Source organism: Sorex fumeus, unplaced genomic scaffold, assembly GCF_029834395.1.
Source record: "Sorex fumeus unplaced genomic scaffold, SorFum_2.1 ptg000003l, whole genome shotgun sequence".
NCBI classification, from domain to species: domain Eukaryota; kingdom Metazoa; phylum Chordata; class Mammalia; order Eulipotyphla; family Soricidae; genus Sorex; species Sorex fumeus.
This window is the reverse complement of record NW_026606060.1, coordinates 7,253,010-7,279,552: the sequence shown is the minus strand read 5'-3', so window position 1 is coordinate 7,279,552 and position 26,543 is coordinate 7,253,010. Positions and strand designations below refer to the sequence as shown.

General features: G+C 49.1%; 1 protein-coding gene across 1 annotated transcript in view; it reads right to left on the bottom strand.

Moving 5' to 3' along the window:
• Positions 1 to 25,718, bottom strand: part of HK2 (hexokinase 2) — a 74,909-nt gene extending 49,191 nt beyond the window's left edge. Inside the window, exon 1 of the mRNA XM_056114778.1 lies at positions 25,227 to 25,718. Within this exon, the coding sequence (XP_055970753.1) occupies positions 25,227 to 25,289 (63 nt within the window). The 5' untranslated portion in view covers positions 25,290 to 25,718. The remainder of the gene's footprint in view (positions 1 to 25,226) is intronic.
• Positions 25,719 to 26,543: the final 825 nt, after the last annotated feature.

Sequence of the window (26,543 nt, the reverse complement as noted above, 5' to 3'; positions counted from 1 at the left end):
GCATCCCATGTGGTCTCCCGAGCACCGTCAGGAGTAATTACTGAGTGCAGAGCCAGGAGTAACCCCTGAGCACTGCCAGACGTGACCCAAAAAGAAAAAAAAAATAGATAACTAGGTTTTATTTCATTTCTGGACCATAGTGAAGACCAGCAAGAAGGCATATTTGAGAAGAGGAGTGTTCTCTTCAGAAAGAGTGAATTTCAGGCATGGGAGAGAGGTCGGAGGGCTAGTGCACATACTTAGTTTGCAGGAGCCCCTAAATAAATCCCCAGAATCATCTGAACCCCCTAAGTCAGAAGAAACCCCCAGCACTGACAGGTATAATTCAAAAAACAAACCAAAAAATAAACTCCCAAGACTCAGAAAAGTTGACATCCTATATCTGTGACAATATCCCTAGGACCTCATATTTTGCTCCTCACCCACTCCCCAAGGCCAGCCATTTCAATACAATAAAAGCACCTGTCAGCTTCAACACCACCATCTCTTGTCTGGACTTGGACAATTCCCAAGTGATCTATCATGAGTCCACCCACCATCTTCCATCTTCCTCTGCGTAAAACCTTCCTCTGGCTTCCCAGTAGAGCCAAACCTAACATCCTTCCAAGGCCGAGTATATCTGCCTCTGCCCAACCTCTCTTCTCATGGCATTTCTTGTACAAACACTCTCCCTGGTTCGGGTCCCAGTTCTTCCCTGTCTCAGAGCTGATCAGGCTCCTCCTCATCCGACAATCTCTTAGCAACCTCCAGGCCTCCCTCCTCGGATCCTCCTGAGAAAACACGTCAGGCTACTCTGCGCATCTAAGCAGTCAGACTTTTCCCTTCACCCAACACCATCCACGATTCGGAAAGAAAACTTTAGGTGTCCAAGTCCTAAGTCCTACAGACAAGAAGGAACCTGCTCGTTCATCCTGCATCCGGGTAGCCTGGGGCATCCCGACACAGAACAGAGGCGCTGGCATCACAGTGGTGCAAGCCTACCCGGCTAAAGGGCACTGAAGCCCTCACTAGTTACTTCATGGATGATCTTCCTGTAGCACTGTACCACTGTCCTCCCGTTGTTCATCAATTTGCTCGAGCAGGCACCAGTAACGTCTCCATTGTAAGGCTTGTTGTTACTGTTTCTGGAATATCGAATACACCACAGGGACCTTGCCAGGCTCTGCCGTGTGGGCAGGATACTCTCAGTAGCTTGCCGGACTCTCCGAGAGGACGGAGGAATCGAACCTGGCTCGGCTGTGTGCAAGACAAACACCCTACCTGCTGTGCTTCCTAGCAGACACTTATGTGACCACTTTCTAAGCTTGACACCAGGAGGAGAAAGTTTCAAGAGTCCCTCTCGGTTTCGCTCTTGAAATCTCCTGTCTGTCCTGTCATGAATACTCTTTGTTTTCTCCTATCAGGGCTGGAGCAATAGCACAGCAGGTAGGGCATTTGCCTTACACGGGCAACATGGCTGACCCTGGTTTGATTCCTCCGCCCCATCAGAGAGCCTGGCAAGCTATCGAGAGTATCTCGCCCTCATGGCAAAGCCTGGCAAGCTACCCATGACGTATTCGATATGTCAAACACAGTAACAATGAGTCTCACAATGGAGACGTTACTGGGCCCACTCGAGCAAATCGAACAACAGGAGGACAGTGCTACAGTGCTCCTATCAGGAAAAGAAGTCTAATAGAAATCTACCCAAGGTGACACTCAGTCTCCTCAATGTCCCTGAACTCGGTAGCAGTTTCCAGTGGACAGCTGCAGAATCAGGTCCTCCCAGCCTCCAAAGCCAACAGGGACAAAGGACCCTGCTCTTTCTGCTCCAAACCTCCAAGAAACTCCACGCTTGCTAATGGCAGTGGGACACTGAAGCCATCAGTCCTGTCACTGCAGAGATGCACAGGAAAAAAACGCCCACCTAACCCTGCCCCAGCAGGGCCCCAGTCAATGTGCACCCCCTCTCCCCCAGCAACAGCCTATTTTGTCTTCCAGCACTTTTGTAGAAATCAGGCATAAGCAAGGTAAAGGAGTGAATCCCCTGCTCTTCCTCACAGTTTCCATATGGTTCCACAGAACAAAATTCACCAACACATCTTCCCAAGGGGCAGGAAGGAGAGACAGAGCAGGAGCAGAGAACTGGTGAGAGCCCTGGGCTGCTCTCCTCTTCCCCCTTCTTCAAGAGAATTAGGTTGTCAAGCTGAGATTCAACTTTGCAGAAGTGGAGAATCCCCTGCATTCACTTATCACCAACATTTATTAAAGAGCTACCATGAGGGCCAGCAATAGTGCAGGGGTTAAGGCACTTGCCTTGCATGTAGCTTACCCCAGTTCAGTCCCTGGCACAGCATGGTACCCAAGCACCAACAGGAGCAACCCCCTGAAGATAGAGGCAGGAATAGCATCCCAGCACTGCTGGGTGTGACCCAAAAATAAAATATATGCAAGCATGCATAAAAACATACATAAAATAAAATACAGATCTATCATAGGTTATCTAAATTCATAGTTCTAATCAGAAAAAGAATCTAGCCAACCATCCACTGTAATTTCTCATTTCAGGCTCCTGGAATCTCAGTTGCCCAACGCCTGGGCCCAATGCCTGCCTTCATCTCCCCCTGGCACTTCTGTCCTCTTCCCCTAGTCACGCTACTTATTTGGAAATCATATAAAACTTGCAGCCAGAGTGCTACTGAGGACACCTGTCCAACCACACAAGACACATGATGCTCCCCAGAAGGTAAAAGGGTACAGCCTCAGGCAAGACCATCCCAGTAGGTGCAGTGATAGTCACATGGCTGATCTCTCAGAACCCAAAGTCTATAGATCCAGGTGAAATCCAGGTCTTATTCTAGAGCCAAAGGCACCTGCGTAGGCCTAGGAAAATCATCGCCTCATTTATGCATCTGGGTGCTAAAATGGACCAGGGCCTCTTGACCACAGGCAATACCAGGCATGGATGGGAATAATCCAAGATCCCCTCCTGGATGGTGGCAGCAACAAAGAGTCCTAAGGAGGTACAACCATGCTTCCAACGTTTTACACCCTCTAACTCACTCTTCGTAGGAGCCCTGGGAGGGCAGGGGTATTGTTACCCCCATGAGACCAAGAGAGAACCCACAAAAGGCCTGGTTCAAGCCAGGACAGGGCTTGGCTATGCCTCTCTGCTGTTGGATGGCAGTGGGTCTATACCCGCTGAACAGCACCTTGGCACATCCAAGCTGACTGTGGCCAGTTAAAAAGTTGTTTTCTATATGAAGGACAACTGGCAGAGGGGCAAGATGGAGGCCAGGTAGCCAGAGAGCCTGGCGGGCTGCCTTGCTGAGAGATCCTAAGTCCCCACTGGGAATGTGAGAGGCTCTCCAAAGGAGCAAAGGCGGGTGGCTGCCATTCTGCAGGGGCCATTCCTGATTTAACTGCAACGTCTCAGCTGCCATAGGCTCGTGAAAATCCAGGTGACAGGTCTCATCCTTAATTCTCAGAGATTCCACCAAGTTAGACTCCACCTTTACTTTACGAACTAGCTTATGATCATATTTCAGCGGTCAATGGCAGGTGAAAATGATGAAGTTGATAGTTATAGAAGCTAAACATTAACCACCCCAGACACCACCTTTCTGGCTTTTTTGACTTGGCCTCTGCTGCTCCTTTGCAAAACTTCCACAACCCTATTTTCAGATCAGAGTTAGGATTCAAACAGAGATTGGATGCTAATGCCTGGCTCTAGAATCCTTTTTCTTACTTGTCTTATGGGCAGTTGTTCTCTACCCTCTGGTTTCCTAGATGATCCCAGGGCCCGTCTTTCCTCTCCATCATGTGAGAAAGACTAATGGAACCACTGGGACAAATGCAAGTGTAGTAACCTGGGCCCAATTCCCTCCTTCACAGCACAATGTGTTTATTAGGATGACAAATTACTTAATGCCATAGATTTCTAAGCACATCCATGGGACACACCCAGCCTTGGTTGGTGCCCCTTAGTTAAGGGTGGGTAAAGGCTGACCAAGGATGGTAAAAGGTAGGAACAAAAAGCAGCTTCCATAAAAAGATGGCTACCCTTGGGTCAGAGATAATACAACTGGTAGGTGCTTGCCTTCCAAGCAGCTGACCCGGGTTCGATTCCTGGCATCCCATCTGGTCCCCTGAGTACTGCAAGGAGTAATTCCTGAGTGCACAGTCAGGAGTAACCCCTGAGCACTGACAGGTATGATCCCAAAACAATAAAAAGCAAACAAATAAACAATAATAGCAACAACCAAAAAATGGCTGCCCTGAATTAGGGCATGTATGCACACACTTGGTAATATCCTGCCAACTCACACCCACAGTGCTGCCAGAGGGAGGGAGCCAGGGGCTCAGAGTCATGGGAGAAAGTCATTTAGGAGATAGCATGCACACTTGGCTGAAACTCACTCACTCTTGGAAAGACCCTTGAGGGAATGAGTTCAAACTCCCACCAATCAGATACAGCATTTGAATTTGTCTTCTTCCACCCCAGTGGACATCTGACCTAAAGTTTCGAAGCACCCAAAAATGACACACTCTCTACTTCTCTAAATTGGCTAACATCTGTCATCTGCTCAGCTTAAATTGCTGGAAACCTTTTCCTCTATCTGAAGCAAAGCCATTTTCTGATAATTTCTTGCTAGTCTTCATTCATGCAGAGCTCCGGCAGCCGAAGATCTCCAGAACCAGCCACCACCATGCTGAGACCACTCTCCACATGCATGAAAGTACCGGCAGAGGAACAAAGGCATGCGGGTCCCAGGGCTGAGATCTCCAAGCCTGCTCAGATCGGGGGCTGAGCATCCTCCACCCAGATCCTCCATCTTCCAGTAGGCAGGGGCCACACCCACCAATTGGCCCCCTGGCACCGTGTAATCCCATCAACGGCCAAGACCCAGAGACTATAAAACCCAGTTCCCAGAAGTGCGCGGCTGCATTTGCGGCCGCACGACATCTTATTATCTCATTTTTTCTTTGGACAACCTGGCAGACTACCAAATGTTACCTGCCCACACGAGAGAGTCTGGCAAACTCCCTGTGGCGTACCCAATATGCCAAATACCAGTAACAATGATGGGTCTCATTCTCCTAACCCTGAAAGAGCTTTGAATATGGCTTTTTAAAATCTAAGGGCTAGGGGCTGGAGCGATGGTACAGTGGGTAGGGTGTTTGCCTTGCACACAACTAATCCAGGTTCGATTCCCAGCATCCCATATGGTCCCCTGAGTACTGCCAGGAGTAATTCCTGAATGCATGAGCCAGGAGTAACCCCTGTGCATTACTAGGTGTGACCCAAAAACCATAAATAAATAAACAAATAAATAAATCTAAGGGCTAGGATGAAGGAGATGTTACTGGGGCCTGCTCGCAGCAACTGACAAACAACAGGATGATTGTGATCGTGATTGTGAGTCTTCATTCGGCCACTTTGGGAAGAATTAAACTTAATTGATATTCCAAACTTAACTGATATCAAAATTGCAAGAGTAGCTTCTTAAAAACATTAAGAGGGACTAGACACACAGCACAGAGGCCAAGTGCTTGCCTGGCATGTGTGAGGCTCTGAGTTTGATCCCTAGTATCAAGAAAACAAACACCAAAACTAAATAATGAAAGAAGAGTCATTCTTGGGGCCAGAGAAATAGTACAACAGGTGGGATGTTCGACTTGCACACAGTCAACCCAGGTTCAGTTCCCAGCATCCCATATGGCTCCCTGAGTACCACTAGGAATAATTCCTGAGTGCAGAGCCAGAAGTAATAGCTGAGGTTTGCACGTGGCCGGGGGTAGGGGGTGTGGGGTGGGGGGAAAGGGAGAAGAATTCTTAAGAGTCTTTTTTTTTTAATTGAGTCACATTTGCAAAATTGTTCATGATCAGCTTTCAGGCAGACAATGCTCCAACACCCATCCTCCCACCAGTGTACATTTCCCACCACCCATAATCCCAGTTTCCTCCTTGCTCCCCCCAGCTACCTCTATAGCAGATACTCTCTCTTTCTCTCCCTCTCCCTCTCTCCCTTTCCCTTCCTTTCCCCCCTCCCCCACTTTCTGTCCCCCCCCCCACCACCACCTTTTGGGCATTACAGTTTACAATACAGATACTGAGAGGTTATTGTGTTTGTTCTTCCTTTACCTACTTTCTGGGTCACACCCAGCGATGCACAGGGGTTACTCCTGGCTCATGCACTCAGGAATTACCCCTGGCGGTGCTCAGAGGACCAACCATACAGGATGCTTGGAATCAAACCCAGGTTGGCCGCGTGCGAGGTAAATGCCTAACCGCTGTGCTATTGCTCCAGCCCCAGCACCCAGTTCTTATCCAGAGTTACCATCTTCAGCTATGACTGCCATAGTGGTTCTTTCTCTATTCCAACTGCCTTCTCCCCCAGTAGCTGAGGCAAGCTTCCAACCACGGACCAATCCTCCTGAACCATGTTTCTGCTGCCCTTGGCTATTAGTCTCATACTATGTTTATTTTATATACCACAAATAAGTGCAATCATTCTATGTCTTTCCCTCTCCTGACTCATTTCATTCAGCATGATATTCTCATGTCCATCCATTTATAAGCAAATTTCGTGATGTCATTTCCCTAACAGCTGTTTAATATTCCATTGTGTAGATATACCATAGTTTCTTTATCCAGTAGTCTGTTCATTCTTGAATAGTTTGATATCTACAAGGAGGCAAGGATGTGATCCTGGAGAGCTGTGTTCCTGTCATACATACTACTTCAGATCATTTTTACTACTCTCCTGCCTGGGGCCTTAGAAGTCAGTGAGCAGCTAAAGCGTAGGCAATCCTGTTGATGCCAGATTCTAGGAGTTGGCAAGACAATCTGTGTATTCATTGAAAAGAAATGCAGATTTTTCGAAACTATCAAAGAAGAGGCATTCCTTGCTGGTGGGCGTGAAATAGAGGCTATGGCATCAGGAAAATCAGGTTCAAGTCCTGACTCTAGCCTGTGTACAAATGTGTGACATGAAGCGTCCTGTCTGAACTTCAGCTTCTCCCTAAAAAGTGGGCTGAGAGCCCCTACACAAAGGCACTGGCACAAAGGCAGTGACAAACATAAAGCTCTAATCACTATCCCTTTATTTTCCCTCTCCTCTTTTTTACCCTGGCACCCTCAGAAGATCAAAGGCATTTCTTTCTTTCCCTTTTCTCTTTTCCTTTCCTTTTCATTTTTCTTATTGCACCTAGTGGCACTCAGGAGCTCTTCCCAGCCTCTCACCCAGACAACACCCCTGACAATGTTTTTGGGGCCGTAAGTGGTACCACTGCCTGGCCCACGGAGTGATCTCTCCCATGCCCACAGACATTTGGGAGGCCCTCCCGAGCAGATGCTTTAGTGATTCTTAACCAACTTGGCCAGTAGCAAAATGCAAGGGCCTAAGGATACAGTTTTGCTTGGAGCCTGCCATGCTGGCAATACCTACTGCCCAAGCAGTGCTCGGAGACCATGAGGTGCCAGGGACCAACCAAACCAGGGCCAGTTGCATGCAAGTTATGCACTTTTTTTGTTGTTTGTTTGTTTTTTGTTTTCTGGGTCACACCCGGCAATGCACAGGGGTTTCTCCTGGCCCATGCACTCAGGAATCACTCCTGGTGGTACTTGGTGACCATATGAGATGCTGGTATTCAAACCCAGGTCAGCCGCATACAAGCCCTACCCGCTGTGCTATCGCTCCAGCCCCAAGGTATGCACTTTAGTATAGAATATTATCTCTCAGTCAAAAGGAAATTTCTTAGCACTATTTAGTGACCCTGGGGTTAATAAAATAGAGGCTTTTCCCAAATTGTTTCCTTCTCATCTATGGCTGCATGGGACCTATATCACATGGGGATAATTTAAACGTCTGTCAGGTAGTAAGAGGGGGAGGGAGAGACTCTCCAGACCGGAAAAACTGAGGCCTGGCAGGAGGAAAGCCTAGACTGATGGGGAAGTCAGCTCCCTGTGTGGAGGCAGGGTGAATGCTAAAGACAAAGACAGAGCAGTCTCGGGCCACCTATTTAGCAATCTGGAGATTAGGACTTCCTGGTTGGGAAATTTGGTCGTTTCTCTCTTCCCATAAAACACCAGTCTGGCCTGTCTGCTTCCTGCACAGAAGTGTGGTAGAGACAGGAAAAGCTCAAGAGAAATGAACCCCCTCTGGATAGACTATTTCCTTCAGAATCCACTTTTCCCTCCAGTACTCAAGTACTCCCTCTAGTACTCAAAGTAAGAGAAATCCTGTCAGAGCATCAGTGCAAGGAACAGGGAGGGTACCAGGGCGCCTTCACCTGGGCTCATTCAGAGTGTGCCGGGACAGGACGGGCGCAGAGAGCCAGGGCTGAGGAAACCCGAAAGGCCAGGCTGGGGCGGAAAGGGAGCTTAGAGAAACTGAGGCCAAGCAGCAGTCCCAGCCGGGGTCTGTTGAGATTAGGTCATATAAAACAATATATGACCTGGTGTCGGAGCAATAGGACAGCAGGTAGGGGGCTTGCCTTGCACCCCACCATCTGGGTTCGATCCCTGGCATCCCATATGGTCCCCCAAGCACTACCAGGAGTAATTCCTGAGTGCAGAGCCAGGAGAAAGCCCTGAGCATCACCAGGTGTGGCCCCAAAACTGAACAAACCAAAACTCTAGTAAATGACCTTCCTGCTGCCAGTCCAGAAGTCCCAGCTGAGCTGCAGGCAGTTCCACTGGACCAGCGATTGTCACTGCTTAGATCCTGAGGCCACACTATTTCATCCCAGTGGGAAATATTCCCGATAAAAACTACGTGTATCTACCCTACCCATACTCCAAGAGTACTGCACTACATTTGATGGGATTCTATGTAGTAGGCAACCAACCTTAGAGGGAAATATTTTCCTTCGATTCTGCTTTGGGGCAAGGATTGGGGTTCGGGATGGAAACACCCAAAATATGGTTGTGGGAAGGTGTAATGGTGGTGGGGTTGGTGTCTGAATAGTAAATGTAATGAAATATTGTTAACTACTTTATAAAATAAAAATTTTTTTTAAAAAACTACATGTATCTAGAGGACGGTGATGCTTCTGGTGCTTGGGGCCACAGCTAGCAATGCTCAGGGGCTGTTTCTGGCTCTGTGCTTTGAGGCCCCTCAACGCAGTCACAGAGCTACAGAAATCAAACCTGGGTCTCATGCATGCAGAACATGCACTCAGCCCTTTCAGCTAGTTCTCTGGCCCCAAGACAGTAATATTTCGACTCAGTTTGTTGTATGAAAGCACTACAAAATCATCTGGGGTGTGGAGGAGGTCAAAGATGGGGTTTACACACAGTAGTACTCAGGGGTTACTAACAGCTTGGTGCTCGGAGAACCATGGGGGCTGGAATTTAGGATTCCTGTAGGCAAAGCAGTCACATGAGCCTCTGAGAGTTCTCCCTGGCCCAAGTACTCAAATTCTAAAGAGGTTTCAAAGAAAAAACGTAATAGAAACCTTAAAATCCAGCAACTAAATAAACAGAAAAAGAGCTCGGGAGTGCGGCAGTCATCGGTGTCATGGCAGGACAAGCATTTACAAAATTTCTTCTGCTTTTTGACCGTATATTAGTTGAGAGGAGTGGAGCTGAAACTGTAACCAAAGGAGGCATTATATTTCCTGAGAAATCTCAAGGAAAGGTGTTGCAAGCCATAGTGGTTGCTATTGGATCGGGCTCGAAAGGGAAGGGTGGAGAGATTCAACCAGTTAGTGTAAAAGTTGGAAATAGAATACTTCTGCCAAAATACAGAGGCACCAAAATGGTTCTAGATGACAAGGATTATTTCTTGTTTAGAGACGGTGATATTCTTGGAAAGTAGATTGAAATACCACTATTGAAATGGCATCCCATGAAGCTGCTCATTCCACTGAAGTTCTGAAATCTTTCACCATGTAAATAATTTCCATGTCTCTTTTATAACAAACTAGTGATATCCAAAATAAATAAATAAATAAACAGAAAATAAACAACACAGGATCCAGTAAATGTTCACCAAATCATTTTCTAGCACATAGCCTTCATGCGTAAAGATAAATTCCTATCATTCAACCCCTGAATCTCTGACCAACAGTGGGAAACCCAGCCGCTCCCATTTTACACCTTTACTGAAAGTTAATTATATTCAAAGCACCACAGTACACTGGAAAATAATTTTAAAAGAGGGAGCTGGAGAGATAGTACAGAGGGTAGGCTACTTGTCTTGCATGAGGCAGACTCAAGCATCCCCTATGGTTCCCCAGCATTTCCAGGGTGATACCTAAGCACTGAGTCAGGATTAAGCCCTGAGCATTGCTGGGCGGGAAAAAAAATGAAGGAAAGAAAAGAATTTAGAGTTGTAAAGAAATCAATTCTATATGGGGTGGGGGGAGGCAGAGAGATAGTACAGCAGGTGGGACATTTGCCTTGCATGTGTCCAACCCAGTTTCAATCCCCTGCATCCTATATGTTCCCCAAGCCTGTCAGGAGTGAGTGATCCCTGACCACAGAACAAGCAGTAATATCTGTGTATTGCTGGATGTGCCCCATCCCCCCCCCAAAAAGAGAGAAATTAATTCTAGAAATGGATTGTGGTGCAAAAATGTGAATGTGCTTATTAAGAGAAGGGAGGGAGGGAAAGAGGGAGGGAGGGAGGAAGGGAGGGAGGGAGGAAGGACGGGAGGAAGGAAGGAAGGAAGGAAGGAAAAACAATTTCCAATCAGCACTGAATAAAATGACATTATTCTAAGACTTTATTTTTTACTTAAAGCCATGTCATGTTTTACTTAGTCACCATTTCTAAGGCCCTATCAAGGATGTTCAGAGAGGATTCACTGTTCATATTCAATACACATGTCAGTGGGTACATGTGACCTGAAGACAAAAGGAGGAGCCTGTGAAAAGGTTCAGAATGGGCAACAATCTGAGGGGGATTAAGCATTGCCTTGCACATAATTGACCCCAGTTCAATCACAGGCAACAGTCCCCAGAGCCAACACCAGGAGTGACCCCGAGCGCAGAGTCAGTAATATACCCCCTCATGTGACCCAGAAAACAAAAACAAACAGAAACTGGAATTAGGTTGAAGAGAGTACAGCGAGTAAGGTGCGTGCTTGCTTGCTTGTACATGGCCAAACTGGGCTCGATTCCTGAATCCACGTATGGTTCTCCCGAACACCATCAGGAGTGATCTCTGAGCAAATAGCCAGGAGTAAGTCCTGGGCATTGATCCAGGAGTAAGCCCTGAGCACAGTCAGGGGGACCCCACCCACTCGACCCCACGCCCCCCCTCGAAAATAAGTAAATAAATAAATAAATAAAGGTGGCAGTACACAAGACCAAGACCAAGACCGGAAGGGAGAGGTTTTGAATCCTAGAAGCAGAGAGCTACTTATCTTGCTACATTCAATTTGCTCCCTACTGCAAAGCTCTCATATAGTGTGATTTAATTCTACCACTTTTAATCAAGAGATCCCATGAAGGAAGGAACAGAACCATGATCCTCCCATGTACAATTGCTGTGCTGTTCATGGGTCAGTCAATTCTCTGTAGGGTTTAATGGTCTGGCCACCCAGACTCGCTCTGCTTTCCTGCCACATGCCCAAGTTACTAAACAGGTTCAAATGGGACTGGCCTTTGGGCCATAACTCTTAGGAAACTCACCTCTGTGCTCAACTGCAAGGAACCATCCATACTTTCACTCCCACAAGTACTGAAAGGTCCATATGGAATTCCAGGGATTGGACCTTGCATGGCTGCATACAAGGCAACCTGCAACCTGCTGTATTAACTCTTCGGCCCCAAGGATTTACAATATCTTATCTATTTTCTATTATGTCATTTTTTTCATTATTCATTTTATCTTTCTTGTATAAATTGTCAGATTCCATCCATGCCTCTTTGATTCTCTTTTCCTTCTTTTCTTTGTCTGTTTTGCATCTTTTCTCACTGTGAAAATGTTTTGTATCTTGTAGTTCTCTGTAGCACTGTAGCACTGTCCTCCCGTTGTTCATCGATTTTGCTCAAGCAGGCCCAGTAACTCTCCATTGGAGACGTTGTTTCTGTGTTTGGCATATCGAATACGTCACGGATAGCTTGCCAGGCTTTGACCTGCAGGCAGGATGCTCTCGGTAACTTGCCGGGCTCTCCAAGAGGGGCGGAGGAATAGAACCCTGGTCGGCCATGTCAGCCACGTGCAAGGCAAATGCCCTACCCACTGTGCTAGTTCTCTGTATTATTAAATATTGCATATTGGCTCTAAATTTTTCCAGCTTCCCAGGAAGAATTACTAAACAAGGTTAAGTTTTTTGGTAATCATCCATGCCTAGTCTATGACTATCATTCTAAAAATCCTTTTATTGAAAGCTGAACCACCTTTGCTAATCCTTCTGATGAGCAAACGAAATAAAGAATACGTGATTGAGCAAATGCTCAGTCACTTCGAAGAACACACCCTCCTCATAGCAGGATGAAAGAGAGTGGCCACTTCCAGTAAGCGTGACTTCACTGGTCCAGAAGCATCAGACCAGTGATCCCTAAAGCACAGTCAGGGCTCCCTTTATCCAACCTTCACTGATTTCTGATGTCAAAGCTTGAAGCCCCTCTCCAGGAGCGGCTGGATGAATGCGAGTCCTAACTTCTAGATCCTCGCATCTAGACCAGTAGACTAAATATCAGGTTCTCTAACATTTGTGTTCTTGTCCTGAAAATACAACCAGGTCACCTATAAATTGGGGCAAGTCTCCAATCTAACCTCCTTGAAAGAAATTAAGGAAGAACTGCATGTTCTCGAAGCAAAGGCCTTGGATTAATCTTATCTGCTTTCATTCAGCCACATTCAGTCAAAACTGAGTTGGGGGAGGGGGTGAGGGCAGGGACACTGTGGCAGCAATAAGAATACACCCTCTCTCGCCTCGGGCCACAGCACACACAGATGAATCTCACTAAACACTAGTGAAAATGGCCAAACATACAAAAGGGATCTACCGTAAAGTCAGCTTCCAGCTTCCCCGGCTAAGAGGGAGGTTAGTGGTTGTCCTAAGTTGGGGTTAACGCTGGTGCTGAGAATGATGTTATTGATTTTTTTCTTTTTGTGTTTTGGGTCATACCCGGCAATGCACAGGGCTTATTCCTGGCTTTGCACTCAGGAATTACTCCTGGCGGTGCTTGGGGAACCATATGGGATGCTGGAAATCGAACCCGGGTCGGACAAGTGCAAGGCAAACACCCTACTGGCTGTGCCATCGCTCCAGCCTCTGATTGAGGTGGTGATTTACTTGATGGATTCCATTCCCTTGGCTTATTAGACTGCAATAGTTTTAAACATGGGAAGAAGCAAACCCAAGACACTAACTTGGCCCTAGTCTACTCATGACATGACATGGCACATGGTCAGTGGGATCACAGAGACCAGGGTCAAAGGAGGACAAACCCACAGTAATCCGAGCACAACCACACAAAGCCTTGCACTGACTCTCTGCTGACACATCCTTGCAACTTAGTTTCCAGTGAACTTCACGGGAGTTTGCATTATTCCTGTTTCACCGCAAAACGTCTGAGAAGGAAATCAAGGCTTAGAGCAGCGGCCCACTTCCCCCAGGTCAAGTCCTGTGCAGGACCCACAACATCCGGTGACCAGCCAGGGCCGTGCTCTAACCTGGGGCCCAGGTGTGCCGGTCCAGGGAAAGCTGCTGCTGCGTGTGACCTCATTAATAACAATGCCCTTGCACACTCCTCCCGGGAGGGCCAAGGATGTGCAGAGAGCAGCAAGTTTATCTTGAAACGTTGCCAAGCCAAGGACCCAAGGACAGATGTTTCTGATGGGCGGGGGGGGGGGGGGGGGGGGGGCGGCAAACGAGAGAGGAGACAGATAGACAGACAGACAGAGAAATGAGTTGGGGAGGTGGAGACGGCAGCTTTTTGTTCCCTGCCCACTGAAACACAGTCGGCCAAAAAAAACCATCTCTGCTTCCACGTTGCCCCCAGCGGGACCCAGGCCAGGCGACCTGTCGGGTCGGGGGATTTCAGCAAAGGAACCCGCGGCGCAGGCGCACACAGGCCAGGGGCAGGGTACATGCGCTCAGACCCCTCCTCCAGGATCCTGTTGCGCCGCCCTGAGTCACGGGGTTTCCTGTTCTTCCAGTTCTTTCTCTGCTCTGCATCGAGTTACAGCCAGAGAGACCCAGGCAGGCAGCAACACCTGGCGGGGGTCGAGGGGATGGGCTGGGAGGGTGGGGGGCGACCATCCAGGGAATAGTGAATCCCAGAGGCAAGCATGACCCCGGCCCGGGCCAGGGACCCACAGATACGAATTCGGCTCCAAATGGAGTGCGCCCGGGCCAAACATCGGGGCGCCGGGACAGGGGCCATGCCAGTCTCTGCTCGCAAAGCGCTCGGGCTCCAGGGCAGGAGGCAAATAGGTTAATAAATAATTACAAACCAAAAGTGCAGGTCGCAAAGCAAGAAATCCCTTTCACGGAAGCGAAAATACTCAGGCCAGAGAGATAGCTCAACGGGTTGCACGCAGGCTTGACATGTGGTCCCCTGGGCATCTCCAGGAGCAGCCCAAGCACTGGGTTAGGATAGCATGTGCCCCACCCCCGTGCTGGGTGCAGCCCCCCCCCCATAAAAAAGTAAATAAATAAAAATACATATTTGCAATCACTTAAACCGCATATGTTGATGCAATTCTGAGGCATACTGATCTGAAAGAGCTTAGAAACATTGGATGTTGACCTCCAGCCTAGAATGTCCCCCTCTGGCCTAACACAGTCCCACTGGTCTTTGAGGGATCAGCACAGCCAGCTTCTTCTCAGATGCCTTTCTCAGCTTCCAGGGCTAGTGAAGGCAACCCTCTTATTCCACTGCTCCCAGAAGACCACCAGCACAGACTACACAGTTTCCCAGTTTCATAGTTATGATGTCAGCAGCTAGCTCAGCTAAGATATAGTAGGTGCTCAAAAAAACATGGTTTGGGGCAGGGGAGATAGCTCAAAGGGAGCCCCAGATTCCATCCCTAGCACCACACTGGTGGAGCCCCAGATTCCATCCCTAGCACCACACTGGTGGAGCCCCAGATTCCGTTCCTAGCACCACAGGGGTCCCCAAGCACTACCAGATCTGGCCCAAGAAATGAAAAGACAAATACGCAACCAAACAGAAAGAAGTATGTGCCATGGCTAGTACAAGGTGTTCTGGGACTGCCAAAGAAAAGGGCAGAGAGCAACTTGGGTGGAGAGCAAGCTACTCCAGCCTGCACAGATGCTGGCACTGATATTGTCCCTCAGGCCTGGGACCTGGCATGGGGTCCTGGCAGCAGCCATACTTCCTGTCCATCTACCTGGTCACTGTGCCCAGCACCCCATGTCTCCAGGGCTAAGACTCTTCATGTGACAAATCTGTAATCTAACGTCAGTAACCTAAGGTCTCCCAGAGGCTGTTTGAGAGGGGTGTGAGTTAGGGACAGTGCAGACACAGCTGGCACCTAATATTCATGTGCTTGTCATTTCAAGGCCTCTGGAGGCTGAGGGGGCACAGGAACCAATGAAGCACAGTGGACGTCTTCAGAGGAGGGATTGAGACAAGACAAAGCAACGTGGTTTGTACTTGTTGTTTGGATTTTCCGGGAATCGAACCCAGAGCTTCCGATAGACGAGGGCAAGTGTTCTGCTGCCAAGCGATACCTCCAGTCCAGAGCCAGGAAATTTTGGGAAAAAGCAGGAAGCAAGCAAGAAGAAAACTATCAAATGGGAAAAGGTAACTGCTTCAAACACTTTCATTTAACCCTTATTCAAATCATCAGGAGACTTATCTGACTTGTACTTCCTTCATTTATCATAACGATAGGGTGATTGCCAGACAGAAGAGGTGAAGAATCAGGCCCCCTGTTGTTTTGTTTTGCTTGGGTACCACATTTATGATGCTTGGGGCTACTTCTCGCTCAGTGCTCAGGGGCACCCCCAGCCTGCAGCCATGTGGCCACAGAGATTAAACCACAGCCTCCAGGATGCCGAGCATGCATCTGGTCCATTGAACTCACGCTCTTCCCAAGAACAAGGCCTTTCTTTATTTTTGGTGGGTAGAGGCACCCAACAAGTGCTCAGGGCTCACTCCTGGCTCTTTGCTTAGGGATCACCGCGGGTGGCACTCAGAGGGCCCTATGCAGTGTCAGGGTCAAAGCAGGATTGGCTACATACAAAGCAAGTGCTTTAATCCTTGTACTACCTCTCCAGTCCTGCAAGAACCAGATCTTTAGGAATACTTTCCACCTCCAGGCATCCAGGATGTGGCAGGGTGGAGAGAGAGGAGAGGCAGGAAGGGCTCCAGGTCTCCCAGTCCTGAAGACTCTCAGTTAACTCCAAAACCTCTGGACCAAGATCCCTCCAGGGCAGGAATGCCAGGAGAATGCTTAGAGACCCAGAGGTCAGAGTGCAAAAAGCTTCCCCCTAAAAGACAGACACACTTCCCGGAAACTGATGTTCCCACCTGAACACGCCTGCTACCTTGGTTTCCTCAGACAAAAGCAAGACACAGAAGATAGGGGGTTGAGTGTAGATTTCACACAGATCTCTTGGGCTTTGTTCAGAACCCTGAACATTCACCCCTGCGTCAGACTCGAAAGATCAGAGTCTGTCTGTGAGGAGCAAAGAGACCCTGAGATGCTGAGACCAAGATGGCTGGGAGACACTCCTCCTTTTGAGGGGGGTTGGTAGGGTTTGGGAGTCACACCTGGCAATGCTCCAGGGCTACTCCTGGCTCTGTGCTCAGGGATCATTCCTAGCAGTGCTTGGGGCTCCATATGTGGTGCTGAGCACTGAAGTGGGGTCAGCCACATGCAAGGCAGACCCACCCTACTTCCTGGACTATCTCACCAGCACCAGAAAGAGAAGACGCCCTTCTTAATGCACCCAAGGGGTTGTGGAATTGATGGTTCTATTCAGGACAACACCAGGGGTGGGTAGGTCTGAAACCCACCAGGACCTGATTCTAACTGGGAAGCACAGGGCATATCTTCAGCTTCCCCAGTGGGCTGGAGTATGGGCTGGAGTGAGGACGAGAGAGCTTTCTGGTCAGTCAACACTGGCAGAAGTTGCTCTGGAAAAGAGGTGCTGAGGGGCGACGACAAGGCTGTTGGCAATGACCAGGGACTGGAATAATGCTGTGACCATCCAGAGCAGCTGTGTCCCTCATGATCTCCCCAGGAGGATATGTCAACCAATGAGAAAGGTGGGCATGCTCCCTCCCCAGCAGGCCTGGAAGAAAGCAAGTTTGGGGGACTGGAGCGATAGCATAGCGGATAGGGTGTTTGCCTTGCATGTGGCCGACCCTAGTTCGATTCCCAGCATCCCATATGGTTCCCCAAGCACCGCAAGGAGTAATTCCTGAGTACAGAGTCAGGAATAACCCCTGTGCATAGCCAGGTGTGACCCAAAAAAAGCAGAAAGAAAGAAAGAAAGAAAGAAAGAAAGAAAGAAAGAAAGTAAGTTCAGGAGGAATATGAAGAAGGGTCTCTCAATACTCGGGGGAAGAGAGTTTTAGAAATTGGAGGGGCAGATGAGGTCAGTTCCTCAAATTTAGGAATGTTCTGCCCTTCGTATCTAACCTCAGAGAGTAAAAGTAAATGGGTCCTAAAAAGGCCTCGAGAAAAAAAAATATGGCACTCCTTCTGCTCCCTGCAGCCCCACCCCCCAAGGAGAGGGCATCTAAGGCTTTATGTCCTAATATTTACCACGGAAAGCATTGGCATACACCACAGAGTCCAGCCCCACTCCAACAGCATCTTAGTTCATCCTTGAAGCCTTATGACACGCTATGAAGGTGTGACCTCAACACTCAGATTTTACAAGAGGGAGAAACTGAGAGGTTAAGTTAACTGGCCCTGAGTTCCCGGAGTTGATGAAGTGGCATGCCAGGATTCAGCCCCAGGAAGCTGGCGCTGAGTCTCATCACACAAAGCCTCTCTCAGCACCCGCTGGACTGTCTGAGTGTGTCACCAGCTCCTCTCCTCAGCCCCTGAGCTCATGTTCCGCCAGCTCACATGTCTGCTTTATTCAGAGGCCGCGCGCATGCCTGGCCCCCATGGAAACCCCAGCAACAGGGTGAGACAGGGGACAACTGGGCAGACTTGAGTCTGCTGGCTCCGGGAGCACTTACATTGTCTACATTTTTCTGGTAGAGGACAGAGAAGCAGCAACTGGCTCCTGCCCTTGGGGAAGCGGGCCCTGAGCCAGGACTTGTGGGCATCTGCTGACTGCTGTAGTCTGCGCTCACCGGAAATTCATCTTTTGTAAAAGGCCACTTCCCATCATGACTGTCCCGTGACCTAGTCCTCTTCAGAGACACCCATTTATACTCTCTCAACAAGATGGAATAGAAGGGACATCTCAGCAGAGCAAAGGCCATGCTCCATGAAACTGTGGTTAATATATGCAATGATAAAAACTTTTTCTTGGGGGCCGAAGCAATAGTATAGCAAGGAGAGCATTTTCCTTGCATGCGGCCGACCCAGGTTCAATCCCCGGCATCCCATATGGTCCCCCCAAGCCCCACCGGGAGTAATTCCTGAGTGCAGAGCCAGGAGTAACCCCTGAGCATTGCTGGGTGTAAAAAAAAAAAACTTTTTCTTTCAAACAAGGGAGCCAGAATGTTAGCACAGTAGGCAGGGTGCTTGCCTTGCATGTGGCCAACCCAGGTTCAATCCCCAGCACCCCATATGGTCCCAAATAATCACTAGGAATAATTCCTGAGTGCAGAGTGAGAAGTAACCTCTGAGCACTGCTGGGTGTGGCCCAAAAACTAAAAAAATTTTGAAATACAATTTAAAATAAATAAAACCAGGAACAAAGACTGGGAAAATAGTTCAATGGGCTATCCAATTAAAAGGGCAAAAGATTTAAATAGGCATTTTTCTAAATAGGGAAACAAATGACCGATGGAAAAACACCTGTCCTAGTTGATTATCAGGAACACGCGAATTTCCACAAAGCCATACCACTTGACACCTGTGAAAATGACATATACAATGTCCAAAGACATAATACTTGCCTTGCAAGTGACTTGCTGGACTTCAGCACCTGACACCACATTGGTCTCCTAAGCCCGACCAGAAGTGATTCCCGAGCACAGAGCTGGGAGAAAGATCTGAGAACAGCTGGTTGTAGCCCAAACACACACCCCACCAATTATTACATAATAGTAAGTGTAATTTTTTAAAAGAAAATGACATATCAAAAACAACAATAACAACCAGTGTTTAAGAAGAAATGGAGAAAAAGGAACCCTCCGTACATTATTGGTGGGGATGTGCATCCTTGCCAACATTTTGGGAAACACCATAAAATTTCCCAAGAAACTTAAGATAGAGCTACCATATAATCCAGAAATACCACGTTGGGTATGTAGCCAAGTATAAAATAGTAGTAGCTTTAGGTCCCAGGGATTTAGCTCAATAGCAGAGTACCACCTTGAATGAATGAAGCTCAGACATTAACTGTTGGCAAGACCCCACATCACCCAGTACAACCCCCAGCTCTGCCATCATCCAGCAGCATAACATGCAACTCCCAATGTACCAGAACAAAGTGTGATACAGAGACCCCCCTGTGTACCTCAACCAAGCTCAGGGCATCACAGCAGAGACAACAAAGGGATGGCACAGAATTGGGGTGGGGGAATTACACAAAAACAAATCCAACACAATTGTGTTATCAAACATAATAGTCAACATAGCTGTGTGAATTAACACAAAATGCAATGTTCATTGCAGTATTATTTACAGAAGCTAAAATAGAGGCAACCAAAGCACTCAATAGATGATTAAATAAATTAGATGTGCTTAACTCATAATATAGAATATTATTCTCTATTTTTTTTGAATGAAGTAATAGGCTGGACCAATGTGCAGTGGGTAAGGCACTCGCCTTACATGGGGTCAACGGGTTTGATCCCCGGCACCACATATGGTCCCCAAGTCCCACCAGGAGTGATCCATGAGCACAGAGTCAGGAGTAAGCCCTGAGCACCACTATGGTGGCTCAAAAACTATTTTAAAAAATTAAAATTTTCCATTCCCATCAAAATAGAAGGAGTTTGAGGGAATCATGCAAAACAAAGCAAGTTAAGGCCCAACTTGCACAATGGTAGAGCACTTATCTTGCTTGTGTAAAGCTCTGGGCTCAATCCCAGGTACAGCAAAAATAAACAGTAAGAATGCAAAAAACAAGCATTGGTTTACTTCTCCCAGTATAAAATTTTTAAGTTGATTAATAGACAAGGAATGGGGAAAAAAATAATAAACTGGTAGACATTGATAACAGAACTAAGGTGACTTGGGGAAAAGAAGGTGGTGAGCAGGAACCAAGGTGTGGGAAAACAAGCAGAAGACAGTTGGTGGGGCCAGGGATGTGGTGCAGTGGTAGAGTATTTGCCATGCATGTGTGAGGTCGATCATCTTAAGTCAATCATCCCCAGACCACAGGGGTATGGAAAAAAGTAAGAAGAAACTACTCCAGGCAAAGCTGCATGCCCTGTGATTCAGGGAGTATGATATTAATAGGAAGCCATAGATAAGATTTGCTTCACCACCCACACCCATGGACTGGAGCAATAGCACAGCGGGTAGGGCGCGGACCAGGCCGACCCGAGTTCAATTCCTCCGCTCCTCTCAGAGAGCCCAGCAAGCCACCGAGAGTATCTCACCCTCACGGCAAAGCCTGGCAAGCTACCCATGACGTATTCAATATGCCAAACACAGTAACAACAAGTCTCACAATGTTACTGAGCCCGCTCGAGCAAATCAATGAACAACAGGAGGACAGTGCTACAGTGCTACCCACACCCATACCCACTGAGCCAGAAGACAAAGACAGACAACACAGTGTTGGAAAATAAACCAAATTTGCTGACTTCAAAAACTCAACAATGATAATGAGGAACTCCTTATCAATAGTAGTCTTTTAAACTGGAAGTATCTGAACAAAGATAGCCAGTTTTCTGGGTCCCTTAGTAAATACATCAGATGTCCCTAAGCTGCCAGATTTTGAGAAAACTACTGTGATTTTGTGGCTTTGATTCCCTCTAGAAAAGGGCCCCTCACTGCCTGTAACTCCTCAGGATGTCGGAAAAGTCCAAATTTGAAAAGTAGTGTTAAAAAAAAAAAAGTTGGCTTTAGCTGAGGAGCCTCAGAGGGAATTTTAGTTAATTCAGGTAATAAGAAAAAAAAAAAGGCTTTCTGAAACAGAAGTGAAGTATTCCTCCTAGAGTAGCTGTCTCCTGGGTAGGAAAAAGACAGGCTTATGACAGGAGGGACAAATCATACCTGGCAATGACAGTTAACCCAGTCCAAATCAAAAGAATCGCATATAATCTCTAATCAGCAGTGTACTCCCAGTACTTTTTTTTTTTTTTTGCTTTTTTGGGTCACACCCGGCGATGCTCAGGGGTTACTCCTGGCTCATGCACTCAGGAATCACTCCTGGCGGTGCTTGGGGGACCACATGGGATGCTGGGAATCGAACCTGTGTTGGCCATGTTGGCTGCATGCAAGGCAAACGCCCTACCCGCTGTGCTATTGCTCCAGCCTCCAACTCCCAGTACTTTAATTTCTATCTGGAGATTAATGAATGACAAATCAGAGCATACCAAGCTTCCCCTGAGGTCCCTTACTCCCCACCCCAGGTAAAGTACTCTGTCTTGATTGCTCCATCCCAGAGAGACTAAACACCACCTTTAGTTACTACTGGAAAATATCTTTTCCTGGAGTTCTGTTTCATCAGACAATTGGAAGGTGTATTTGTTTCCATTTCCCACATGGTTCCCAGAGGCCTTGTGTCCACAACAGGGTCTCAGAAAAATAAATAAATGAACTCCTGTCTGCCTCAGTTCTAGGGAGCTCTGAAGAATCTTTCTGCTTCCAAGATTGTCCCCTCCTCCTTCTGTTCAGTTGACAGCCTCCTTCATTCATACTGCAAGATGCCCAAATAGGTTTTCTCTACTACAGAACTTAAATCAAAGTGACAACAATTCATGCATGTTAAATCAAATTGATCGATAAGAAATGCAAGGCCTGTACCCTTCATTGATTGTTATTCCTAAGAGTCCAAAATCCTCTATCCTTCAACTAGTAAGAAGAATCCTCTATCTCTCCACAGACAGGAAGTAACCCAGAGGCAGGAAATGCCCTCCCTCTGTCTCTGGTCTCCCCTTAGGATCAGCTTCAGGTGAAGCTTTGGTGAAGGAATAGTTTACTGCCTTTCCCTCTAAGGTCCACTCATTCAAGGACTCACAGCCCTAACCCTTATTCCCATCCAGTAACACTGGTTCAGCTTTTTTCTCCATAAGGTCCCAGCCTTCAACTTGTGTTCTTCATTTTGACTGAAGAATGGCAGCCAGTAACTGGCTACCAAGGTGAACAGGTAGGACTGACCTTCTCCTGGTAACAGCCTTTTGAAAACCATCAATTCCACTCAGGCATCCAGAGTGAGTGCAGACTCGGCCAGAACAGAGTGTATGAATATTCCCAGAGGTCGATGAGTGTGAGTTAATGCGTTTAGTTCTGGACCTAACTACATGTCTTCAACTCCCAGCTCTTAGAGAAAAACTAGTGATGGGCAAGTTGGTTCGTGCCTCAGTTTCTCTTCAGTATAAAATAGGCAGGGAGATAATAATTGCATCCACTTCGTGGGGCTGTTGTGAATGTCAGTGACTAACGTGCAAATAGCTCAAGCTACCAGAGAAGATACTCTGTGCTATATGCTGGGCTCTTGAGTGTCAAAGTGAAGATAAGCCAAAGTGAGAAAATGACCCTTAATCTCATTCTAATGGCACATATTATAGGGCTTGCCCATTGGAAAACAAATGATTCTAGTGGGACTAGTTCTGGGCCCAGGAATCTACATTTCCCTCTCGTAGAACCTGTTAAAAAATTCACAGGAAACTTTCAAGAAGAGTTCAAAATCAATATCACTCTGAAGGATTCCCATAATTACACTCAAGTTTTTATCCTCTCACTGTGCTTCCTTCAAGCTGAAACTTGAAAAGATGCTTCCAAAATATCCTCCTTTCTCAGTCTCTTTTTACTTTCTGTCTAACTGCAGTGAGACTCGGTTTTGCCCACTTAAACTGAGAGGCTAAAGTCCCAGTTCCCAACACCACCTGGTGAGTTGAAGGAAAGGGCTATCTCAACGCTGCCCCCATTGGTGATTTAGAGTAATACACCCAAGACGCTTCACGGGAAGGATGTATAACATATTTCACCTTGCGGTGCCCACACACCTCCACGAAGTGGAACATCAGGCTTGCAGAAGCAAACTGCTCCACCCAAGATAAGGACCCAGTTGCCCACCATATGACAAAAACGACATCAACAGCAGAAAGGGACAAAGCAACTTGCTCAGCATGCTGCGGTTAATAAACCACAAAACAGATTAGAACCGTTTTCCAGACACCCTGGCAAATTCTTTTCTCACTCAGGGACCAAAGAGATTGACACCCCCCACCACCATCACCACTCACCCCCGCACCCACCCATTCCCAGTACAAGCCAGAGGTATAGCCCCAAAGTTCACCTCCGGAGGGGGGGGGGCGGGGGGGGGGGAGTGAAGAGGGGAGAACCGGTAAAAGAAGTCAAATGCCCTGCGGGGGAAATTGCCCAACTGTGAAGACCTCCCCAGAATTAATGACCCTCTGGCTTGCATTTTAAGACTTGCCAAGCGATGACACTCTTCCCTAAGAGTTAATTCAGATTTGGGGCTCAGGAGTTCAAAAAAGTTGCCAAGATCCTGCACGCTCACACACATTTTCAAAAAAAAACCTAAGTCAAGAGAGGAGCTAAACCACGTCTCAGAAAAGATTCTAGAGTATAAGCCGTTTCGTTAAACAAGTGTAACCCAACCAAACCACCCCACCCTCCGCTTCCTACCCAGTGGTCATGCTTTATTTAGGGGTTCAGGGGCCACGACTCTCGAAACAGCCAGATGGTAACCCATTATCCTCTCATTTGCCCTCAAGATCCCCGGACGCGGAGGACAGTCGAGTCGTTCCCAACAAAAGCGAATGTCAAAAACACTTTTCTAAAAACGTGTTCCCACTAGGACAGAACAATTTCAAGTATGTAATTGGGCAAGGCTCGTCATTGTCTCCCAGCTCCGGACGCCACCTCCCACTCGCGTCCCAGCCTCTTTTCAAGTCCCTGTTCGCAAGTGCCATCGAGACAAGAAGACGCATTTGAAATCTGTTCGGAAACTCAACTCTCCCCAGAGAGCGCGCGCCCGGGTCCAGCCAGCCCCACCCCCAAAGCAAACCCAGAGGCCCAGCGAGCTCGGCCCGGGGCAGCACCAGCGGCTCTTTCTTATGTAAATGACTCGTCCCCAAGAAAAAGAGAGGGGTAGAGGGGCTTCAGAGCGAGGGGTGGTTACCCGCAGGTTGGAGGTCCGGGCTGGAAAAGATCATCTTCCGAGTGATCAAAGCCTCCAGGTGTAGCAGAAAGGAGCTGGTGGGGGTCGTGGCCGCGGCGGAGCGGGGGTGGGGGCTGGGAGGGTGGGGGGTGGCTGGTCCTGGCCCAGGAACTTTTAGGAGCACCATGGTGCCCCCCCCCACTTGGAGCACTCCAGACGGACTGGCCCGGAGGCAGATCCGAAACCCGTGGAAGGGGCGGGGGGCCGGGGATCCCCCCCCTCGCCGCGCTTCAGTTCCGGGAGCCTCAGTTCCGGAGAGAGCGCGCGGCGCGCGGGGTGCATCTGTCACCTTCCCAGCGATTTCCCGGGTGCTCCTCTCCCCCAGCCCGGCCCCGCGAGGCCCCGCCGAACCCCGGGGGGGAACCACGTGCGCCCCGAACACAAGAGGCTGCGGCGGCGGCCCCGCACGGTACTGGCAACTCCTCCCGCGGCCGGGACTCTCCCCCACGTGCTTTCTCCGGAACTCAGGGCTGCAGAAGGGGGGCTCCTCCCACGTGGGCTGCAATCTCCGACTACGTGCCGGGCGACCCGCCCCTCCAGGGGCAAGAGAGGAGAAAAAAGGAAAAGGACCCAGGAGCGCGCGCTGGGTGGCCCGAGGGGAGAGCGCGGGCGCCTCTCCCGCGCGCTCGCCTGTCGGTGCCTAGCGGACGTGGCTCCCGGCGCCCCGTGCTTCCCGGCAGTCCCGACCCGCCGCGTCTTCGGCCCGAAAGGGGAGGAAGCGGGACCCCGAGCGGAGTCCAGCGCGCCGGACCCGGGGGAGAGGCCGGGGTCCACGCCGCTTTGGGAATCAGCTGCCGCCGCCCAGGTTCACTTACCTTCTGCACTTGGTCATGGTTGAGCTCCGTGAAGAAGTAGGCGAGCAGATGCGAGGCGATCATCCTGTGGGGAGGACCGACGGCAGGACGGGGAAAGCAAGGCTGGAAGGCTCTCGGGAGGAGAGGGAAGCGCAGTCGGACCGCCGGCGTTGGGAGGCTCGGCCCGGAGCGCTGATTTGGGGCGGAACAAAACGGAGGCTAACGGAGATGGCGCGCACAACTCGAGGGTCTCTGCAAACCGGTTTTCGGAGTCACGACTGCTAGAAGGCGCCAAAGAATAACTCTGGGCGATTTGCCGGGTTGCCTCCCCTTCAAAGCACTCACTTTCAGTCTCTCGGGGTCGCTAAGCCCCAACTTGCAAAGGATAGCCCCCGGGTCCCACTGGGGCGCCCGGACCTGTCCAGCTCACGAACGCGATGCTCCCGCGCGCAGATCTTCTGGGCTCGGTGACACGGCGGCGATTGCAGCGGCCCGGGACTCCAGTGCAGGAGTTTGGTGCAACAATGTGGCTTATTGAGGGGCTGTCTGCTCGTGGGCCGCCCGGTCGGTGACGCGCGCGCGCCCATTGGCTGTGCCGGGAGGGTGTGTGCGCCCGCGGGCCGCCTGCCGTCGCGGCGCAGCCAATCACAGCGCAAGGCCCGCGGGCGCGGCCGAGCAGACGGGCCGGAGGGGCGCGCCGCGGGCGGGGGGCGGAGCCGTCTCCTGGGATGGGACGTGAGATCCGTGGCAAGAGGCTTGGGCGGAAAGGCGCATGAGCCACTGAGGCGTCAGGCTCCGCTTTGGGTGGGGGGCGCGTGATCATAGACCCGGAGCGTGGGGCGACAGGAAAGACGGGTCACCGGAATGACACACGCCCTGTGCAGGGAGAGAGACACTGTCTGGGACATCTCGGGGTCATAGGAGGGGCCCCTGCTGGAGGATCGGTTCTCTGGAGCATCTGAGTTCTCGCCTCTTCTTGTCTCATCCCAGACTGCCTGGCACTGAAGCCAATTGATCCACCGCAGCTGCTGTTAACTTTAACGCCAGGCACCACGAAACTGATTTTGAAAACGTGGAAGCTTACTGGTCTCGTTTTACACCTAAGGGTCGGAGGCACAGAGCCACAGAGAATTGCCCAAGGTCAAACAGCTCATTAGTGGCAGATGAAGAAAGAAACATGTCTGTCTGACTTAGAGACCGAGTTCAGTTCCTTAATTTCCAGTCCTGGTCTGTAAGAGGCTGGGGAGATAGAAGCCTGAAAAAACTACTTTGAGGCTGATGCCAGTTGTGGGGTGGGGGTAGTGTACATAGGCTGAGAATAGTGATAGCATCAGCCAT